Source organism: Sinocyclocheilus rhinocerous, unplaced genomic scaffold (genome assembly GCF_001515625.1).
Source record: "Sinocyclocheilus rhinocerous isolate Xijiao unplaced genomic scaffold, SAMN03320098_v1.1 scaffold807, whole genome shotgun sequence".
NCBI lineage: Eukaryota > Metazoa > Chordata > Actinopteri > Cypriniformes > Cyprinidae > Sinocyclocheilus > Sinocyclocheilus rhinocerous.
Window position 1 is genome coordinate 777,178 of NW_015650326.1, and position 20,744 is coordinate 797,921.

Genomic DNA, 20,744 nt, shown 5'->3' on the forward strand with positions numbered 1-20,744 from the left:
TATAGAATAGCCCATAAATAAGTTTTAATAGTAGTTTTAATAGTTTGCTAAATATTCATAGTAGTTTTAATAATTTGCTAAATAATTTATAATTATATAGTTTTATATTTCTGTGTGCACCATTCAGATATATTTGATTAAAAAAATGTTCCAGAGAGCTTTGACTAGAGACAATCACCCAGGATTTGTGTCCTTCTAAACGTTTAGCATCTATCAATATTTAAAAATCAATCAGTGTTTTGTTCTGTGTGGTGAAAATTAGAACACTATGAAATATAATACAGTATGCAAGGTCACAACCTTAAAATGTTTTATCCCCGTCTTAGCTGTAAAAATTGGGAAATATGATTTTATGGCACTATTTTTTTTACCTGTGTATATGTTTCAACATGACGGCAAGAGAGTAAACAGCATGAATTCCTTTGACAGATGAAAGCTTTAATAGGCTACATATTCCAAGCCGCATTGTGACATCAGTGTCCGCTATGCGCTCGTGCAGGCTTACATCATGCGGATACTGACAGGACTAAAATGACGTAATACAGCCCGATGCATTATGACATCATTTGCCGGCAGTTCTCTGCAAATATGACCCAATCACCCCATTGATTTGGACATGAAGACTCGGACTTACAGTCACCTTACCTTGGCCACAGAGATCAGGTAATAGCAGGCATAAGCGGCGCTGAATCCGAGCACTACTGACAGTCCAACCCCAGAGCCAAATAGCCCGACTTTTACTTGGGTTTTGAAGTAATGTGAAAGGTCACTCGTAAATAAATTGAAATTAAGCTCCGGTGAGATCATTTCCTTATAAAGCCCACGGTTCCGGCTACTGAGACACTCGGGCTGCTGCCTGCTTCTGGATGAAAGGATGCGCGTCCAAATGCAAAGGTGAACGGAGACAGGAGTTTAAAGCGGGGGAGATGGGTGGCGCTCTGCGAGGAAAGTCAGTGGAGAGCTACCCGGAGAAACGCAAGCCGCTAGAGCGGAAAACAGAAGGAAGCCGAAGTGGGCGGAGCTTAAGACTCGGCCGTTCTTATTCTTTGTATGATTGGATTGCGTCAATGTGCATTTAAAGTGCCGGAAAACGACACTTGCACATGAAACGTTGGTTTGTTGGTATGTTTGTTTTCGCCAAGTATTGTTAAAAAGCATAGGCTATAAAAACAGGAACGACAGAAGGGGGAATAAAAATACACAAGAAAACAAAACTCTAAGTAAAATACATAAATTATTCAAATAAATATTCTGGAAATCTTACAGATATTTTTTTTCTTCAATTTTGTCAGGGTGTAATGCTGCAATGCTGCCTTTTCCCATAAAGGTGGGTTGATTTTAGGTTACATTAGCATTGCCAAAAGCATTGCCAATATAAATTTAAATCAGTTTAGAGTAACTATAACTAAAACAGATGTTTAAAAACAGAAATTTATATATATATTTAATTTCTGCAACGCTTACTGCAAAGCAGTGTCACGTGATGCGTGTTACTTTACTCAATGTATAGAAGCAAGTAGCCAATCAGAATCGTTTGTGGTTGCACGAATGGACTTTTTATATGCGCATTTTACTGAGACTGCTTGAGCGGATTTCCCTTTGCGTGTCAGGAAGGAGGAATTCAAATGTTCCGAGTTTCAAATGCGGCTCAGTGATGAATGTACAAATCCTGCTCTGCTGCGGTCTTGGTCATGAATATTAATGAGGGTGCGTGAGTGGACACTCAAAGAAGGTTACTAAGCAACGTCAGTCCAACCTAATTAATATTCAGTGTCGTAGCTTTTGTGTCGTTCAGTTTTTGACCTTAAACCAGGACTATTATTCATTCGTTATCCACTCATTTGAGCTCGTTGGTCATCTTTATGTGGAGTACCAGTGAATTACTTTGTCATTTGCCTGAACGCATTTAAGTTTCTGTTTTGTCTTTATAAGCAGACTTGACATCTGGTTTACTCAGAGAACTGGAAAGCAGTGATATAAAATGCGATTGTCACTTTATTAATAACAGTATAAAATAACTACGGCAGATTAATGAGAGTTTGTCTGGTACAGATGTGTGATTTTTAATGGAAATAGACAGAAAAGCTGCAGGATAGCGCCCTCTAGTGAAGACAGGATCCAATCGACGCGGTCGCTTTTGTTAAAGCAGTACAATCAGCAAGTTCTTTCTCGTCTGTTGTATTTTGTTGGTTGTTTGACTTTTTTTTCTGCTGAACTGAGATGTCTCGTTTCTTGTAAAAATAACACACTGTCTTTTAAAAATCATAGAAATAAATAGGAAGAGAGGAGGGATCATAGCGATGTGATGACGCGTTTCATGTGCGACATTAAAGGTTTTTCATTATTATTATTATTATTATTATTATTATTATTATTATTATTATTTAGTTTATTATTATTTAGTTCCATTACATTCAAGTCAAAAAAGTACAAGGCAAATATAAGGCAATGTTGTGCAGTTTAAAGCATGTAAAACAGAATACTAACAACAACAAAAAAAACATAAAATGAACATAAAAATATAGCCTAAAAAAATAAAATAAAAAATACTAGGATAAAAAAGTGCTATATAATATTAGGGCAGTTAGCCTAGCTACATACATTTGAAAAGCTTTAGAATTGTGATCTTATATTAGAGAGGGTTTCAACATATATTTTAAGGTCACTGTTACAAAAGGTAATATATAATGTTATTTTTTAATTATTTTTAACATATGAATATAAAACTTTGCTAAAATAATTAACAGATTAATAATGGAATTTTGTTTTTTCAGAAAAATACGGGGTTTGAAAACAAAGTAAAATATCATGAGGTTCTAAATTAAGGGCTTTGTTTACATTTTTTTTGTTATATCTATTTTAAAGTCAACCCAAAATAAAACAGAAAAAGGACAATAGAAAAATAAATGTTCAATCTCTTCACCTGATATGTTACAAAAGGTGCATTTATCACAAACACTAAAATGACAAAGGTTAAACCTTTTTACAGAAATAACACAAAGGCAGTTATTAGTTATCACAAGTCCCTAAAATGATCGGATTCAATTCAGATTCAATATTTTATTATGTTTTACGTTTTTATTTCACGTTCATAAATGGAAATTATCGAATAGAAAGAAAATATTTCATTAAAGCCTGTTATCATGTCAGCACAATTCGTCATTTGTAACAATTCCCTATATACAACCCCACAGATAACCTTTTTAATACCCATAATGTTATAATTAGTGTTAGAAAATTATTATTATTATTATTATTATTATTATTATTTCAAAAACAATAATGAAATGCTCTGGGCTTTAATTTATAGATATAAATGCATTTGCTATTAAAAAGTTCTAGTTAGAGTTCTTATGAGAGTTCTGGTTTGAGATCGTATTGAATTATTGCGTATTTTGAGTGATTATTGAAATTTCATATCTCTAAAGTTGTTCATAACTCAAAATGTAAATTTTTTTAATAAGGCAATGCTGTACAGTTTAAAGCATGTAAGACAGAATAACAACAACAACAACAACAACAAAACATAAAATGAACATAAACATATAGGCTATATCCAAAAATAATCAAAATAAAATAAAATAAAATACCAGGACAAAAAAAAGTGCTATATAATATTAGGGCAGTTAGCCTAGCTACATACATTTGAAAAGCTTTAGAATTGTGATCTTATATTAGAGAGGGTTTCAACATATATTTTAAGGTCACTGTTACAAAAGGTAATATATAATGTTATTTTTTTAATTATTTTTAACATATGAATATAAAACTTTGCTAAAATAATTAACAGATTAATAATGGAATTTTGTTTTTTCAGAAAAATACGGGGTTTGAAAACAAAGTAAAATATCATGAGGTTCTAAATTAAGGGCTTTGTTTAAATTTTTTTTGTTATATCTATTTTAAAGTCAACCCAAAATAAAACAGAAAAAGGACAATAGAAAATTAAAATGTTCAAACTCTTCACATGATATGTTACAAAAGGTGCATTTATCACAAATACTATGAATATATCTGCTATATCTGCTCTGTGAATAATTTTGTAGACATTAAAAGTTGCATGATTGAAGCATGACTGTTGCTTTTAATACATTTATTAAAATGTTAAATAAAAATAAAAAGTATAATGAAACATAAAAATAAAAAAACGAATATAATATAATATATATACACACACACACACACACACACACACACACATATATATATATATATATATATTATATATATAATATTTTATTATGTTTTACGTTTTTATTTCACGTTCATAAATGGAAATTATCGAATAGAAAGAAAATATTTCATTAAAGCCTGTTATCATGTCAGCACAATTCGTCATTTGTAACAATTCCCTATATACAACCCCATAGATAACCTTTTTAATACCCATAATGTTATAATTAGTGTTAGAAAATTATTATTATTATTATTATTATTATTTCAAAAACAATAATGAAATGCTCTGGGCTTTAATTAATTAAATATTATTTTTTTTAAATTCAGATTCTGTAATATTATAAAATATGAATGTTAAAATATTTAAACTGTACAAATAAATAATACATTTTTAATGCATTATTCTTTTAAAGATTCATAGCTAATAAAACAAAAAAAAAACTAAACAAAATAAATTAAAATAATATATATATATATATATACTATACGGTATATATATATATATATATATATATAGTTCGCAAATAAAACATTTACCAGAACAAGTAATTTTGTTTTTATTTAATCAAACAGAAAACAAATTGTCTTGGGCTGCGTCTCAAAGCCTAGTGAGCGCCCTACATGGACAGCAGTTTAGAGCATTAGGAGGCGCGTTCCGAGTCAGAAGAACTTGCGTATGATCTCGCAAAATTCTTCTTAAAGTCGGAAAACTCCAAGCCTCTCTAAGAAGTTGCAGATCCCGTCCAAATGCTCGCCAGAGATGTCTAGCTAGGAGTGTGAGTAGGTTTTGAGACGCGGCCATCGTGTGGAGCTCTGTCATGAATCTTCGCTGTTCTCTTCTTCCTTGAGTCTGGATGATTTTTAGGGAGGAGCTGTGACTCTCGGGAAGATCTAGAGACTTTGGCTGAGCACAGCAGCAGGTAGAGAGCTTTTGGACTTATTAAAAGCTTTCCAGCTGCATTTTGATATACTCATTCATGCAGCGAGAGATGTGTGTTAGCATCAGGCTAGCTGATCTCCCGTCCACCCCTCGCTACTTCATCGTCTGTCTGTGTGACAGGCTGTGGTCTTGATGTTGTCGATCAGTGATGTAGTGTGGGTGTGATGGAGCAGTTCAGTGGGAACTTTATTGGCTGGATGAGTGTATTTGGAGCAGGTTTTGCTGGCTTCGACGAGCTGAGCCATAGACAGACATATACAGTATATCGGTTTATTAAAATGTTAAAAGCTACAATGAAGTGTACTTAGAGTTGTATTACAGCAAGTTGCACTGTCATTATTATTGTATCACTTAGCATTTATTATTATCATCAATTAAGCAGTTGGTACAAAACAAGTACAAATGTGATTGTATGTAAAACCATGGTGTGTGTGTGTATATAACTATTAACACATATAACTGCTAAACATAAGTAATTATTTCAAGATGGATGTTTATTTATTTGTATATATTATTTTTAAATTTCATATTTAAAGATAAATATTTATTTTTATATATATTTTGGTCTGTCTTCAGGACTGAAGGACGGTTAAATATGGATCCAGCATCTCTTCCAGAACAGCTGTCAGTTGTTAATGAACAGGTGCTGAACTCATGGGGCAGATCGGTGACCGCAGCTGTAAGTCTGCGCCGCTTCCTCTGCTACGGCTCTGAGAGCGCCACATACAGCACTAAAGAGTGTCCTCTGGGCATAGAGAACGCCCTGGCTCTGATGCAGTTCATCGAGGGGAGACGGGGCTGTGAGGTGGTGGACGAGATCAGACTCTTGAATGCAGAGGGCCGCGCTGTCTGTCCCAACCCCAGCCTCTTCGCCCTGGCTGTCTGCTCGCAGCACGCAGACTGCAAGACCAGGCAGGCGGCTTTACGGTTGCGCTGAAGGAACTGTGTCGGACGCTCGCGCAGCTCTTCACATATGTGCAGTATAAGAAAGAGCTGAGACAGGGCTCTGGGATGTGGGGCCGGGCTCTGCGGAGGGCCGTGACTGATTGGTACAACAGCCAGGACGGTATGAGCCTGGCACGAACCGTGACCAAGTGCAAGCACAGAGCGGGCTGGTCCCACCAGGACCTCCTCAGGTTGTCCCACATGAAGCCAACCAATGACAGTGAGTGTTTACTGTGGATAATAACCAGCCATAGGCTTGTATGTGCTGTTATGGAAATAATAACATATTGACTTCTAAAGGCGCTTTTTGTAATGTCTACTGAATGATATTGACTGCAACAACACAAATAAAACAAATATGTAAAAAATTGAATTACCAATAGAATTATAAAGATATAATCAATCAAAATAAATACTAAAACACACATATAGATAGATAGATAGATGATAGATAGATAGATAAATTATAGATAGATGATAGATAGATAGATAAATTATAGATAGATAGATAGATAGATAGATAGATGATAGATAGATGATAGATAGATAGATAGATGATAGATAGATGATAGATAGATAGATAGATGATAGATAGATGATAGATAGATAGATAGATGATAGATAGATGATAGATAGATAGATAGATGATAGATAGATGATAGATAGATAGATAGATGATAGATAGATGATAGATAGATAGATAGATGATAGATAGATGATAGATAGATAGATAGATGATAGATAGATGATAGATAGATAGATAGATGATAGATAGATGATAGATAGATAGATAGATGATAGATAGATGATAGATAGATAGATAGATGATAGATAGATGATAGATAGATAGATAGATGATAGATAGATGATAGATAGATAGATAGATGATAGATAGATGATAGATAGATAGATAGATGATAGATAGATGATAGATAGATAGATAGATGATAGATAGATGATAGATAGATAGATAGATGATAGATAGATGATAGATAGATAGATAGATGATAGATAGATGATAGATAGATAGATAGATGATAGATAGATGATAGATAGATAGATAGATGATAGATAGATGATAGATAGATAGATAGATGATAGATAGATGATAGATAGATAGATAGATGATAGATAGATGATAGATAGATAGATAGATGATAGATAGATGATAGATAGATAGATAGATGATAGATAGATGATAGATAGATAGATAGATGATAGATAGATGATAGATAGATAGATAGATGATAGATAGATGATAGATAGATAGATAGATGATAGATAGATGATAGATAGATAGATAGATGATAGATAGATGATAGATAGATAGATAGATGATAGATAGATGATAGATAGATAGATAGATGATAGATAGATGATAGATAGATAGATAGATGATAGATAGATGATAGATAGATAGATAGATGATAGATAGATGATAGATAGATAGATAGATGATAGATAGATGATAGATAGATAGATAGATGATAGATAGATGATAGATAGATAGATAGATGATAGATAGATGATAGATAGATAGATAGATGATAGATAGATGATAGATAGATAGATAGATGATAGATAGATGATAGATAGATAGATAGATGATAGATAGATGATAGATAGATAGATAGATGATAGATAGATGATAGATAGATAGATAGATGATAGATAGATGATAGATAGATAGATAGATGATAGATAGATGATAGATAGATAGATAGATGATAGATAGATGATAGATAGATAGATAGATGATAGATAGATGATAGATAGATAGATAGATGATAGATAGATGATAGATAGATAGATAGATGATAGATAGATGATAGATAGATAGATAGATGATAGATAGATGATAGATAGATAGATAGATGATAGATAGATGATAGATAGATAGATAGATGATAGATAGATGATAGATAGATAGATAGATGATAGATAGATGATAGATAGATAGATAGATGATAGATAGATGATAGATAGATAGATAGATGATAGATAGATGATAGATAGATAGATAGATGATAGATAGATGATAGATAGATAGATAGATGATAGATAGATGATAGATAGATAGATAGATGATAGATAGATGATAGATAGATAGATAGATGATAGATAGATGATAGATAGATAGATAGATGATAGATAGATGATAGATAGATAGATAGATGATAGATAGATGATAGATAGATAGATAGATGATAGATAGATGATAGATAGATAGATAGATGATAGATAGATGATAGATAGATAGATAGATGATAGATAGATGATAGATAGATAGATAGATGATAGATAGATGATAGATAGATAGATAGATGATAGATAGATGATAGATAGATAGATAGATGATAGATAGATGATAGATAGATAGATAGATGATAGATAGATGATAGATAGATAGATAGATGATAGATAGATGATAGATAGATAGATAGATGATAGATAGATGATAGATAGATAGATAGATGATAGATAGATGATAGATAGATAGATAGATGATAGATAGATGATAGATAGATAGATAGATGATAGATAGATGATAGATAGATAGATAGATGATAGATAGATGATAGATAGATAGATAGATGATAGATAGATGATAGATAGATAGATAGATGATAGATAGATGATAGATAGATAGATAGATGATAGATAGATGATAGATAGATAGATAGATGATAGATAGATGATAGATAGATAGATAGATGATAGATAGATGATAGATAGATAGATAGATGATAGATAGATGATAGATAGATAGATAGATGATAGATAGATGATAGATAGATAGATAGATGATAGATAGATGATAGATAGATAGATAGATGATAGATAGATGATAGATAGATAGATAGATGATAGATAGATGATAGATAGATAGATAGATGATAGATAGATGATAGATAGATAGATAGATGATAGATAGATGATAGATAGATAGATAGATGATAGATAGATGATAGATAGATAGATAGATGATAGATAGATGATAGATAGATAGATAGATGATAGATAGATGATAGATAGATAGATAGATGATAGATAGATGATAGATAGATAGATAGATGATAGATAGATGATAGATAGATAGATAGATGATAGATAGATGATAGATAGATAGATAGATGATAGATAGATGATAGATAGATAGATAGATGATAGATAGATGATAGATAGATAGATAGATGATAGATAGATGATAGATAGATAGATAGATGATAGATAGATGATAGATAGATAGATAGATGATAGATAGATGATAGATAGATAGATAGATGATAGATAGATGATAGATAGATAGATAGATGATAGATAGATGATAGATAGATAGATAGATGATAGATAGATGATAGATAGATAGATAGATGATAGATAGATGATAGATAGATAGATAGATGATAGATAGATGATAGATAGATAGATAGATGATAGATAGATGATAGATAGATAGATAGATGATAGATAGATGATAGATAGATAGATAGATGATAGATAGATGATAGATAGATAGATAGATGATAGATAGATGATAGATAGATAGATAGATGATAGATAGATGATAGATAGATAGATAGATGATAGATAGATGATAGATAGATAGATAGATGATAGATAGATGATAGATAGATAGATAGATGATAGATAGATGATAGATAGATAGATAGATGATAGATAGATGATAGATAGATAGATAGATGATAGATAGATGATAGATAGATAGATAGATGATAGATAGATGATAGATAGATAGATAGATGATAGATAGATGATAGATAGATAGATAGATGATAGATAGATGATAGATAGATAGATAGATGATAGATAGATGATAGATAGATAGATAGATGATAGATAGATGATAGATAGATAGATAGATGATAGATAGATGATAGATAGATAGATAGATGATAGATAGATGATAGATAGATAGATAGATGATAGATAGATGATAGATAGATAGATAGATGATAGATAGATGATAGATAGATAGATAGATGATAGATAGATGATAGATAGATAGATAGATGATAGATAGATGATAGATAGATAGATAGATGATAGATAGATGATAGATAGATAGATAGATGATAGATAGATGATAGATAGATAGATAGATGATAGATAGATGATAGATAGATAGATAGATGATAGATAGATGATAGATAGATAGATAGATGATAGATAGATGATAGATAGATAGATAGATGATAGATAGATGATAGATAGATAGATAGATGATAGATAGATGATAGATAGATAGATAGATGATAGATAGATGATAGATAGATAGATAGATGATAGATAGATGATAGATAGATAGATAGATGATAGATAGATGATAGATAGATAGATAGATGATAGATAGATGATAGATAGATAGATAGATGATAGATAGATGATAGATAGATAGATAGATGATAGATAGATGATAGATAGATAGATAGATGATAGATAGATGATAGATAGATAGATAGATGATAGATAGATGATAGATAGATAGATAGATGATAGATAGATAGATGATTGATAGATAGATAGATAGATGATAGATAGATAGATAGATTATTTATAAATGCATGTAAATGATAAAAATGCAATGCATTAATTGTAGTGTAATTAGAAAACATTTTAATCAATTCTGAGCCCTCTTATTAATATTTATTATCAAAATTGTCTCACCAATGAATATTGTTTGTTAGTATTATACACAAAAAACTACATCAGCATTATTAAAAAAATATGAATAATAAAACAATAATGATAAAAATGTAATGGGATAATTTTCTGCATATCATGTAATTTGATTACAAGCCTTCTAATTAATATTAATTATCAAAATTTTCTTGCCGAGTAATATTGTTCATTTCTAAAGGCACATTTTGTAATGTCTAATCACTGATTTCTGCATGCCACAATATGAATAAAATAAATATGTAAATAATGGAATAATCAAAATAAATGATGTATGTGTGTGTGTGTATACATTATATATATATATATATATATGTAATTTATACATGGATATAAATTATAAAAATGCAATGCAGTAATTTTCAGCATACCATGTAATTAGATTAAAATATTTTCATAAATATTGGGCTATCTTATTAATATTTATTATCAAAATTATTTCACCAAGGAATATTGTTTGTTAGTGTTACGCAAAAAACTGTAGTCGGTTTACACTACACTCTACAGTACAATTAGCTTTTTAATTTTTTTAATAATTACAGATTCTTTTTGCTCAGCTTTTATTTTTACATCAGCGGCCAAAACAGTTCATCCCATCAGAATTTATATTCAGAACTAAATGCTTTATAGTAAACCCCACTTATGCAAAAAATCCAGTCAATTCGCTCAGTCTTGTGTCAGAAGTCACACGATGAAAGCTGAGCGTGTGTTCTTGTTCTTTACAGCTGTTGCAGTTGTTTGCAAATACATCACAAAAGGCTGGAAAGGGGTTCAGGAAGCGTATGGTGATAAAGAGAACTCCGAGGGTGTGCAGGAAGTTTTTGCGTATCTGGAAGCTGTGGAGAAAGCCAAACGCTGCACTGATGAACAGGAGCTCATTCTTCTCATCGAGGAGCAGAGGCTGGAGAAAGAGCAGCTCCTGACCAACCACCTCAAGTCCAAAGAGGTCTGAACCACATTTATATATATATATTACAAACCTAAAAACTTTTTAAATCGGTTTGCTGGATAAGTGTTATATTTCTTTAAGACACACCCGTTCAACATTCTTTTGGCGTCTGAAAACTATAAGAGAGGTCGTGGGAAGCGTAGCAAACTGAAATGGGAGCCGGACAGAGACATTGTTCAAGCCCTGGACTGCACCTTCAGCAAAAGTATTTCAGTGAGTGCCGTCAGGAAATGTGCTGTAGAACATGCTGTTTTCAATATACTCCAGAAATGCTGTGACTCTTTATGTCTCTAGATTGTGGAGCCCACAGGCAAGCGGTTTCTGGTGGCAGTGGATGTAAGTTCTTCTCTGAGCAGCGTGACTCAAGACAGCTCCATCAGCACTGTGGCAGTGGCAGCGGCGATCTGTTTGGTAAGAAACACCACTGCAAACTTACTCCACTTACTCGTAATGTTAGTCTGTGAAGAGACTGAAGTCATATTTTAAGCTAATATTTTGTCCTTGGAGGAAATGTGTGTGGCTGTCGGGGTCCGCCCCGCACATATTTCACATTCCTTGCATATTCCTTTTCTGATGGGACGCCCTAGTCTTGTAAGCATCGATGAATGGCCTCTCCAGTGCATTCCTCTAATATGCGAATCTTTTTAGACACTTTAAAAAGAGCGAATTGTTAATTATAACCAACCAAGAACGTACAAACCCCATGAGATCAAGCCTTTTGTGACTTTTGGTTGATTTGTTCTGTCTGCATGCTTGTTCACATCTGAAAGTAACATTTATCTGATATAGACTTCTAACCCTTTAAAGCATAACATATGAAATAATAGTCAGAAAAATTGTTTTTTGTTAATCTTTTTTTTGTAAACACACGTGTTTTTTGTTAAGTATCATATTTGATAGATCAGGTTTTTATGGCTCGTATAGTATGATATAGTAGGGCTGTCAAAACAAAATTCGAATTTCGAATATTCCACATTCGAATGCAAAAACGTTCGAATTTTAGGTGTGCGTTAAGGAGGCAGTCTTATCAGTGGCGCACGAGATGCGATGACGGTGTAAGTTTCGTTGCATTATGATGTTTTTGTTAACCTGTCCAGTTGAAGCCAATAGATGCGGCGCTGCTGCATTGTTAATTACAAATATTGCGGGAAAAAAGAACATCGATGTGGAGAAGATCTTGTTTACGTCAAAACTGAAACCAAGCCGTTCACACAGAACACATATTTCGCGCATTTTCTAGAGGGACATCAAAAAAGAACATCAATGTGGAGAAGATCTTGTTTACGTCAAAACTGAAACCAAGCCGTTCACACAGAACGCCTATTTCGCGCATTTTCTAGAGGGACATCTATCACCGTTGCCCTCGCGTCTCGCACAAAAGAGACGCATGTTTAGAAAGCCATGTCAAATTAATGCAAGTTCAACTTTGAAAAAACATATATCGAGACTTTATGGTGGGGTTTTTTCCCCATCTCTCTGTAACTCGTGTTTTAAAATGAAAAATTTACTCAGTGTGGTTGGCTTTCGGCCCTTTGTATTAAACTATGCATACATACATGATGCTGTTTTGTTTATAGTTGTATAAGCAACTTATAATTGGTTTATAAACATTATTTTAAACATTATGCACTTTTTTTCACAGACAGTCATGTTATCTTATGCTTTGAATAAATGTGCATTAATAATATTTTGCTCGATGCGCCCTCTTGTGGCCTCAGGAGAGAAGCCAAAAGCATTTCTTCACCCTAACTGAAATGATGCATTTTAAATTCGAATATAATTCGAATTTTGATAATATTTAAGTAAAAAATTTGAATTTAGTTTTTCAGCCATTTTGACAGCCCTGTGATATAGTGAGAATATGGAGAAACTTGAGGAGGAAAAGCACCTCGATTTTATTCAGAGGCCCAAACTAAGCAAAAATATGTAATTTGGTGCATTAGCTGATATTAATATGGCCAAAAGTGAAATTAATTTCTGACAGCTTGTAATGTTAAAATTACTTGTATAAAATGCATATGTGTTACTCTATATCCCCCTATAATATGAATATGATATTTAAATTCTTAGTTTTATGATCAAAACTAGTTTTTATTTTGGGGACGAAATGTACAGGATAAAGCAGTGCAATACAACGATGCTTGAGAGATGAACAAATTAATGATTCTCAAAAGCCTGATGAATCATATCGGATACATTTAACAGGATTTTTGTAAAAAAAAAAAGTATGGCTAATTAAGTAAAAGTTGCTTTATTACTGACAATATAAAAAATTCTAATGTTCAGTTTATAAAAATCAGTAAAGATTTCACAGCAAAACATTAATAAACACAAGCATTTTGTAAAAAGTATAAACTATCACTCAGAAGGCATGTAGTAGATTGTGTACAACAGGTTATTCAGCAAAGGTTTGATCATTTTGTTAATTTAGTGCCTTACATATTTGCATATCATATGATTTATATGATACAGTAGGTTTTATTGGGTTCAAATGTACAATAATTTTATGCTTTATGCTTCCTGACCAATTGGCAATTGGTCAACACAGGAAAGACGAATGTGCATATCAAGCTATATCAAGGGGTCTTTAAAGGAGAAGTTTACCCATAAATAAAAATTTTAAAAAGGTCTTGTGACCTTTGTGACACATTTTATTTTTTAAGACCTTTTACATGAACATGATCACCTGTGTGCTACATCTTTTATTTTCTGGTAGCTCCTACAGATTTTAAAGAAGAAGAAAAAACAAGATAAAAAAAAAAGTGAATGTGAAGCTTTAAATTCAATTTCAAAGTGGTTCTCTTTATTTTAATGGCAGGTGATTGCACAGACGGAGCCAGACACACAGATTGTGGTTTTCTCTGAAGGAAGCGTTCTTCCCTGTGCTGTCTCTTCTGATATGACATTTGTGCAGGTAGCAGCACAGCTCATCCAGGTGAGAAGATGCTTTTTGTGCTATAAAATTTTTTTTGTGAAAATGTAGACATGTTGCTTCCTGTTAATACTTCAAGACCACAACATAACTGCAGCATCCTGAATGCATTCAAACAACAGAATTCACTCCCATACTTCTGTGGTGACCCGTACCCTCATTACAAACACAAATTGTAGTCATCACACTCCTTTGTGAATGATTAGATCTAGTTCATCTGTAGTCATCATAATAATCCATATGTGACTTCTCTCCAGACTCCTGGTGGCAGTACAGACTGTGCCTTACCCATCACCTGGGCCTCAGAGAATGATAAAACTGTGGATGTCTTCGTCATTTTCACTAATAATCAAACGTTTGAGAGGGAAAATCCAGCAGACACACTGAAGACGTATAGACAAGTGAGTGCAACCCGAAAGGGAATACAAAAGTCATGTTTTTAGCTTATTACACTGTTATACTCTTATCTATAATATGTTTTAATAAGGTTGTAATTAAACACTAATTTACTGCAGTTATTTAAAAAATGATTGACCGTGATAATATGGAAATATACTGACTTTTAAAGCTATTATTTTTACAATGTTTAACGATTTACACGTCTGCCACAGTAATGTAATATATTCAATTTATATTCATTTATTAGATAAATCTTATCAAATATATGCTATTAATACACTCAGAAGTTTGGGGTTGGTATGATTTTTTTTGTTTTTGAAAGAAGTCTGTCATGTTCACCGAGGCTGCATTTATTTGCAAACAAAAATGCAAGAAAAACTGAAATATTGTCAAATATTATTGCAATTTAAAATAACTGGTTTCTTTTTTTTTATATATATATTTTAAAATGTAATTTATTCCTGTGATGCAAAGCTATTAATTGCGTTAAAGGTGGGGTATGTATTTTTTCAAAAACGCTTTAGTTTTTTTGAGTCGGGCCGAGTACCAAAGAAAACTTGTAGCCAATCAGCTGTAAGGGGCGTGTCTACTCATGATGTGGAGGAGAGAGCGCTCAGTGCACAGGACGGACATTAGCCGAACCGAGCGACAGAGAGATAGAGATGGCGGATAAAAAACAAAAGAGGAAAACGTCATAAATAGAACGCAGCAGCAGTTTTCTGTCGGGGATTTGTCGTGCCGCGCAGCAGTTGATGTCATCCGTAACTTCGCACTCGATGTCATTTAAAAGCTGTTTGTTTTGTAGCATGCAGTTGGTTTTCTGAAAGGACAACGAGACACCGATGCACCCCGCATCAACATCAGAAAAAAATGTTTTTACATTTTAATTTGGAAATCACGTCGTTTGTTTTTGCAGTTTGGAATCGAGTCCAAGTCTAATTCAATGTCCAGCAGGCTGGATTAGTTGCAGTGAATTCAGCAAATTCATGAAATGACGATTATGTTTACTGATGTCCATTCAGTATACTGTATGTTTTTAATGAAATGTTGCTTCTTTCCCAGAAGTACATGTCTTTCACACGTTTTTTAAGAAGTTCATGTATGTCACTGACCTTCATTAGAAGATCCAAAACGACTTACAAATGTCTCAATTAGTCTAATGCAGTAAACGTAGCAAGGGTTTTTTAAATAATAAATAAAAAAGAAAAACAAGTAGATAGAATAAAAAAAGAATAGGGAACGCTAGTTTTAGAGGGTCTTTTTTCAATAAAAATAAACCAAGTCGAAAGAATAGAAACATAATAGCGAATGCTAGTGTTAGAGGCTTTTTTTTATTATTTTTTTTACAAAGAAAACAAGTAGTAAGAATAGAAAAAGAATATATATATACTGTATATATAAATACACACATATATGGGGAATCGTGTCACCGTGGGAAAACAAGCTTGTGGTTCATACATTTGAGAATGTAAAAATGCAGAAAGTTTTCTGTGAAGGGCAGGTTTAGGTGTAGGGCGATAGAATATACCGTTTGTACAGTATAAAAACCATTACGCCTATGGAGAGTTCCCAAACGGATAGTAAACCAGTGTGTGTGTGTGTGTGTGTGACAAACACAGTTGATATTTGACTGGTACCTGAGGCTGTTCGGTTTAGCTGCCCCAGATTTGCCTGAGCTGTGCATTCAAGTCTTAAATACTTTTTAATACTTAACTTTTATTCGTCTATAAATAATCCCTTTACTTGACCTGCTTATGTTGTCTCTTTTGCGGTCGAAGCCCAACCAATACGATTAAATATAATTGCGATTCATTCATTTTATATAGGCACTATTCGAGGCAGCCCTGTACTGAGAAGTTGCTGGGTCTTAAATAAAACACTCGTAATGAGGAGGCGCGATCATGGCGGACGTGTTGAGTGTTCTTCGCCAGTACAACATCCAGTACATTTAAACCCTGCCTCTCCCAGAAGTCAGAAGTCTGCTGTAATGCAAGAGTTCGTATTATATTCAGGTTTTAATTAAAGCTTAGTTCGCTGTCTATAAACAGGAAATATCATTATCTTAATGGTTTTCTTTTATAATGTAGGCCTAGTTTGTGTGCACAGGTGGTTGGAAAGTAAAATGTAAGCCTGCTTCTGTGATTGCAGACAGAGAACATCCCTGTTGTAAGACGACCCGACAGAAAAGACTTGCTGTCCTATCTCAATGGAGAAAGCTGTAAGTGTGACGAGGATTTCGCAGACATTACAGTCTTCAAGCTCTTTATTAAAACAACATATTTATTTATCTGTTTGTCATTTAATTCAATTTTACAGCATCATCAACGAGTATCGACAGAAGTGCGCCCATTGAGATTGGTTTACAAAGGCCGACGCAAGGTGTGTGGGTGTTTTGATTTGAGCGTATTCTTGCCATAAAAAAAAAAAATCATAATAGGCCATAATTAGATCTTAATTTTAGGGCATGTAATAATAATTTGATGAAATGTCATCTTTCAAGATTCAAAATAGTCAAAAGTGCCTCTAATTGAACGATCACCCATATCCTGGCATTAAATTGCAATTGTTTTAACAGTTAAAAGGGCAGCAGACGAAGTGTCTTCAGAGGCAAAAAAGCCTCGGGTTGAGGTAAGAAGCATTTTAAAACTTGAATACAAAAAAAGATCTGTTTTGCAGTTTGAAATGCTGAAAAGCAACATGCCTGGATGCTGCTTATGATTTTTGCATGCGCTTCTCAGGATGAAGAGCGTGTGCGTCTGGATAAGGAGCGTCTGGCTGCTCGCCTCGAGGCTCATAAGGAAAGCATTGTGCAGACAGATCAGATCAGGTATGATCAAACTGATCCAGCATTTTAACACTGTGCACAAAAATATGTACACAAGGTTTTCCTCAATATCATCTTTTGTGTTCAGCAGAAGATAATAATGCATACCGGTTTGGAACAACAGTAAATGATGAAAATATTCAAATTTTTAGATGGACTATCCCTTCAATAAGTTTTCTAAATTACATTTTTAATATTTAGTTTCTAATATTTTTGTGTAATTACAGTTATATTAACCCAGTAAAGTGGTGTTGTTTAGTACAGTGTTTCCCAACCGGGGTGCCGTGTAAAAAATCCTTTTTTAATATTTTTAAATTGCTAAAATGTTCAAAAAAGCATATATTATATAATATCCATTTCTGATGTCGCCAATAATTAGAGATGCACCGAAATTCCGGCTGCCGAAAATGAGTTCACCGCTCAGGTTTCACTTTCACGTGGTGTGACGCTCTGCGTATTATCCCGCTCTATGCGTGTGCGCTCCGCTCAGTCGCTCCACTCGTATACCGTTCATGCTCATCGGAACAGCAAAGTCCACTCAAAAATTGAGCCGACAGGAAACATCGATGTAGTACAGTATTGTTTCTGTCTGCAATAGCCTTACTGTGTCGTAAAATGTTGTGGTATATGGGCAACTCTGGTAACGCTGCCCTCTCATTCATTGATCTGCTAACCGCTATGTTATGCTCGCGTGTTCTGATAATAATAGCTTTCTAGGACTAAACATTATTTGGAAAATTGGTAAAAAAAAAAAAAAAAAGTTAAATATCTTAACCCTACTGTTAAACCTACCTGAAAAACTAAAAAGCAATTTATTTAATTCGAAGGCCTGTCGTTAATTTTTATTTGTGCTATTATTATTCATTTCTTTATTTGTTCTTATTTTATTACTGACTGCTTACTTGTCATTTTTTATTCAATTCAAAATTTGAAATCAAGTGTCTACTGCACCAAAATTACCCCACTGTAAAATTATACATTTTTGTGAGCAAAAATTTGTGAGATAGCTAGTTATAATGGTAATTAAATAATGTTTACATATGTATAAAAGCCTACATTAAAATCATAAAAAAGTCATATAAATTGGTCTCTTCAATAGAAATTAGCCTACTGATTGCCACCATTGATAGACACATTTTTTTAATAATATTAAAAATATCTGTATTACATTATATTCTGCAGTTCTTCCCTGTTGTACCGAATATCTATACTTTTCAAATTATCATATCGAAGTTAGAAATTCAAATATTGTGACAATTAATTTTGTAGGGTGCCACAAGTTAAAATTTCCAAAGGGTGCTGCGACTAAAAAAAGGTTGGGAAACACTGGTTTAGTAAATATAATCAATGTTTAAGGAATTGCCTAACAACATTTATTTTAACGATCTAAGCGCATGGTCTGAAGCGCACAAATCCACTTTTGCTAGTTTAACGATGGAAAAAACTCAGCTCACCAGGCGCATGGTCCAAAAGGGTTGTACCTATTCTCTTAATGAGTAATGGGTGTGTTTTGTGCATAACGTGCTGTCAGCCAATCAGAGTCTCATCTCCCATTCCCTTTAAATGCCAGTTGTGCTCGTGCCATGGCGGATTCGCTAGATTTTGCAAGAGCAAAGACTGAACGCTTCTCCAGAGAGGAAAGGTTCTGCTCTTATTTCAAACTATTTATTTGGCGAAGTAAAATTATTTACACCTAGATTTCATACTTGTTGCAAATATTATTATTATTATATTTTTCAAACTATTTATTGCCTAATTAAAATGATATACATCTGGATTGTTGCAGCCAGTGTTTTGGTGGTTCTAATATATAAAACAGTTGTCCTACAGGTGGTGGTGTTTCACTGATTAAACAGATGTTGTCTTGTTCGGATTATTTTGTTAGGGTTGGATTTTGAATGGTTAGTTAAAAAATCATAACTTGGTTTAAAGTCACGTTTGTTTTTTTTGTTTGTTTTTTTTTCTTCTCTGCTATACTTTTTTTCACAAACAGTTGTGCACAAATGAGAAAGATAAATGTTAGTTATATTTAAATATGAACTCCTGAACATGATGATCTTTTGATGTTGTAGAATTTCTCCAAAAATATATTTGCCATCCTACAATCAGTGAAGGCGCGGGAGGAAGGTCGAGCCCCTGAACAGAGACAGACCCAGAACCAAACGCAGGTGGTGAGTACACGAACAGAGCCGCTTTATTAATGTGCCAGTGTTTGTGGTTTGTTTCCTTATCAGCTGTATATCAGAATAGATGTGTTTTTTTAAAATATTTTTTAAATGGAACTTCAATATGTTTGTGTGCTGCTGCGTGTGTAATAAGCAGAGTGTGCAACCGCATATAGGCGCATATTACTAACGCGCCCTTTAAATAATTTTCAAAAAATACTGCGCCATTGACTTTAGACCAAGGTTTAGTTGGTCAATGGTGCAATCAGTTTTCAGTTGCCTTAAAATAGCAACGCGCCCACAATGCAAGTTTGAACGCACCTCGCTTTCAGACCAGCACGCCCATGGGCGCAAGTTCATTTGCTATTTAAACAACGTCGCGCTGGACGTGAAAATGGTAACTGCGTCGGGCTGAAACTAGCAAAAAACGCTTGCGTCACGCCTGATAGGGCCCTTTTTTTGTTACTATTCAGAATATAACACAGCTTGTCTTATCTTAACTGTTTAGTTCTCCTAGTTTATCTAATTATTCTTCTGATCTTAGGTCTCTGTCAGAAGCCATGTCTGTGGAGAAGATTGCTGCTATCAAGGCCAAAATCATGGCCAAGAAGCGTTCTACCATCAAGACTGACCTGGACGATGACATCACCCAGAAACAGAGAAGCTTCGTGGATGCTGAGGTGGACGTGACCAGAGACATTGTGAGCCGAGAG

General features: G+C 33.3%; 2 protein-coding genes and 1 pseudogene across 2 annotated transcripts in view; 2 read left to right on the forward strand and 1 right to left on the reverse strand.

The window, feature by feature from the left end:
* abhd3 (abhydrolase domain containing 3, phospholipase) overlaps positions 1-1,001 on the reverse strand; it is a 23,237-nt gene extending 22,236 nt beyond the window's left edge. Inside the window, exon 1 of the mRNA XM_016516735.1 lies at positions 646-1,001. Within this exon, the coding sequence (XP_016372221.1) occupies positions 646-807 (162 nt within the window). The 5' untranslated portion in view covers positions 808-1,001. The remainder of the gene's footprint in view (positions 1-645) is intronic.
* A 4,013-nt stretch (positions 1,002-5,014) lies between these two features.
* LOC107711677 (60 kDa SS-A/Ro ribonucleoprotein-like) lies at positions 5,015-15,086 on the forward strand (annotated as a pseudogene).
* Positions 15,087-16,927: 1,841 nt separating this feature from the next.
* Positions 16,928-20,744, forward strand: part of LOC107711678 (parafibromin-like) — a 52,592-nt gene continuing 48,775 nt past the window's right edge. Inside the window, exons 1-6 of the mRNA XM_016516695.1 lie at positions 16,928-16,972; positions 17,191-17,260; positions 17,359-17,421; positions 17,618-17,670; positions 17,781-17,869; positions 20,576-20,742. Coding sequence (XP_016372181.1) covers positions 16,928-16,972; positions 17,191-17,260; positions 17,359-17,421; positions 17,618-17,670; positions 17,781-17,869; positions 20,576-20,742 — 487 coding nt within the window. The remainder of the gene's footprint in view (positions 16,973-17,190; positions 17,261-17,358; positions 17,422-17,617; positions 17,671-17,780; positions 17,870-20,575; positions 20,743-20,744) is intronic.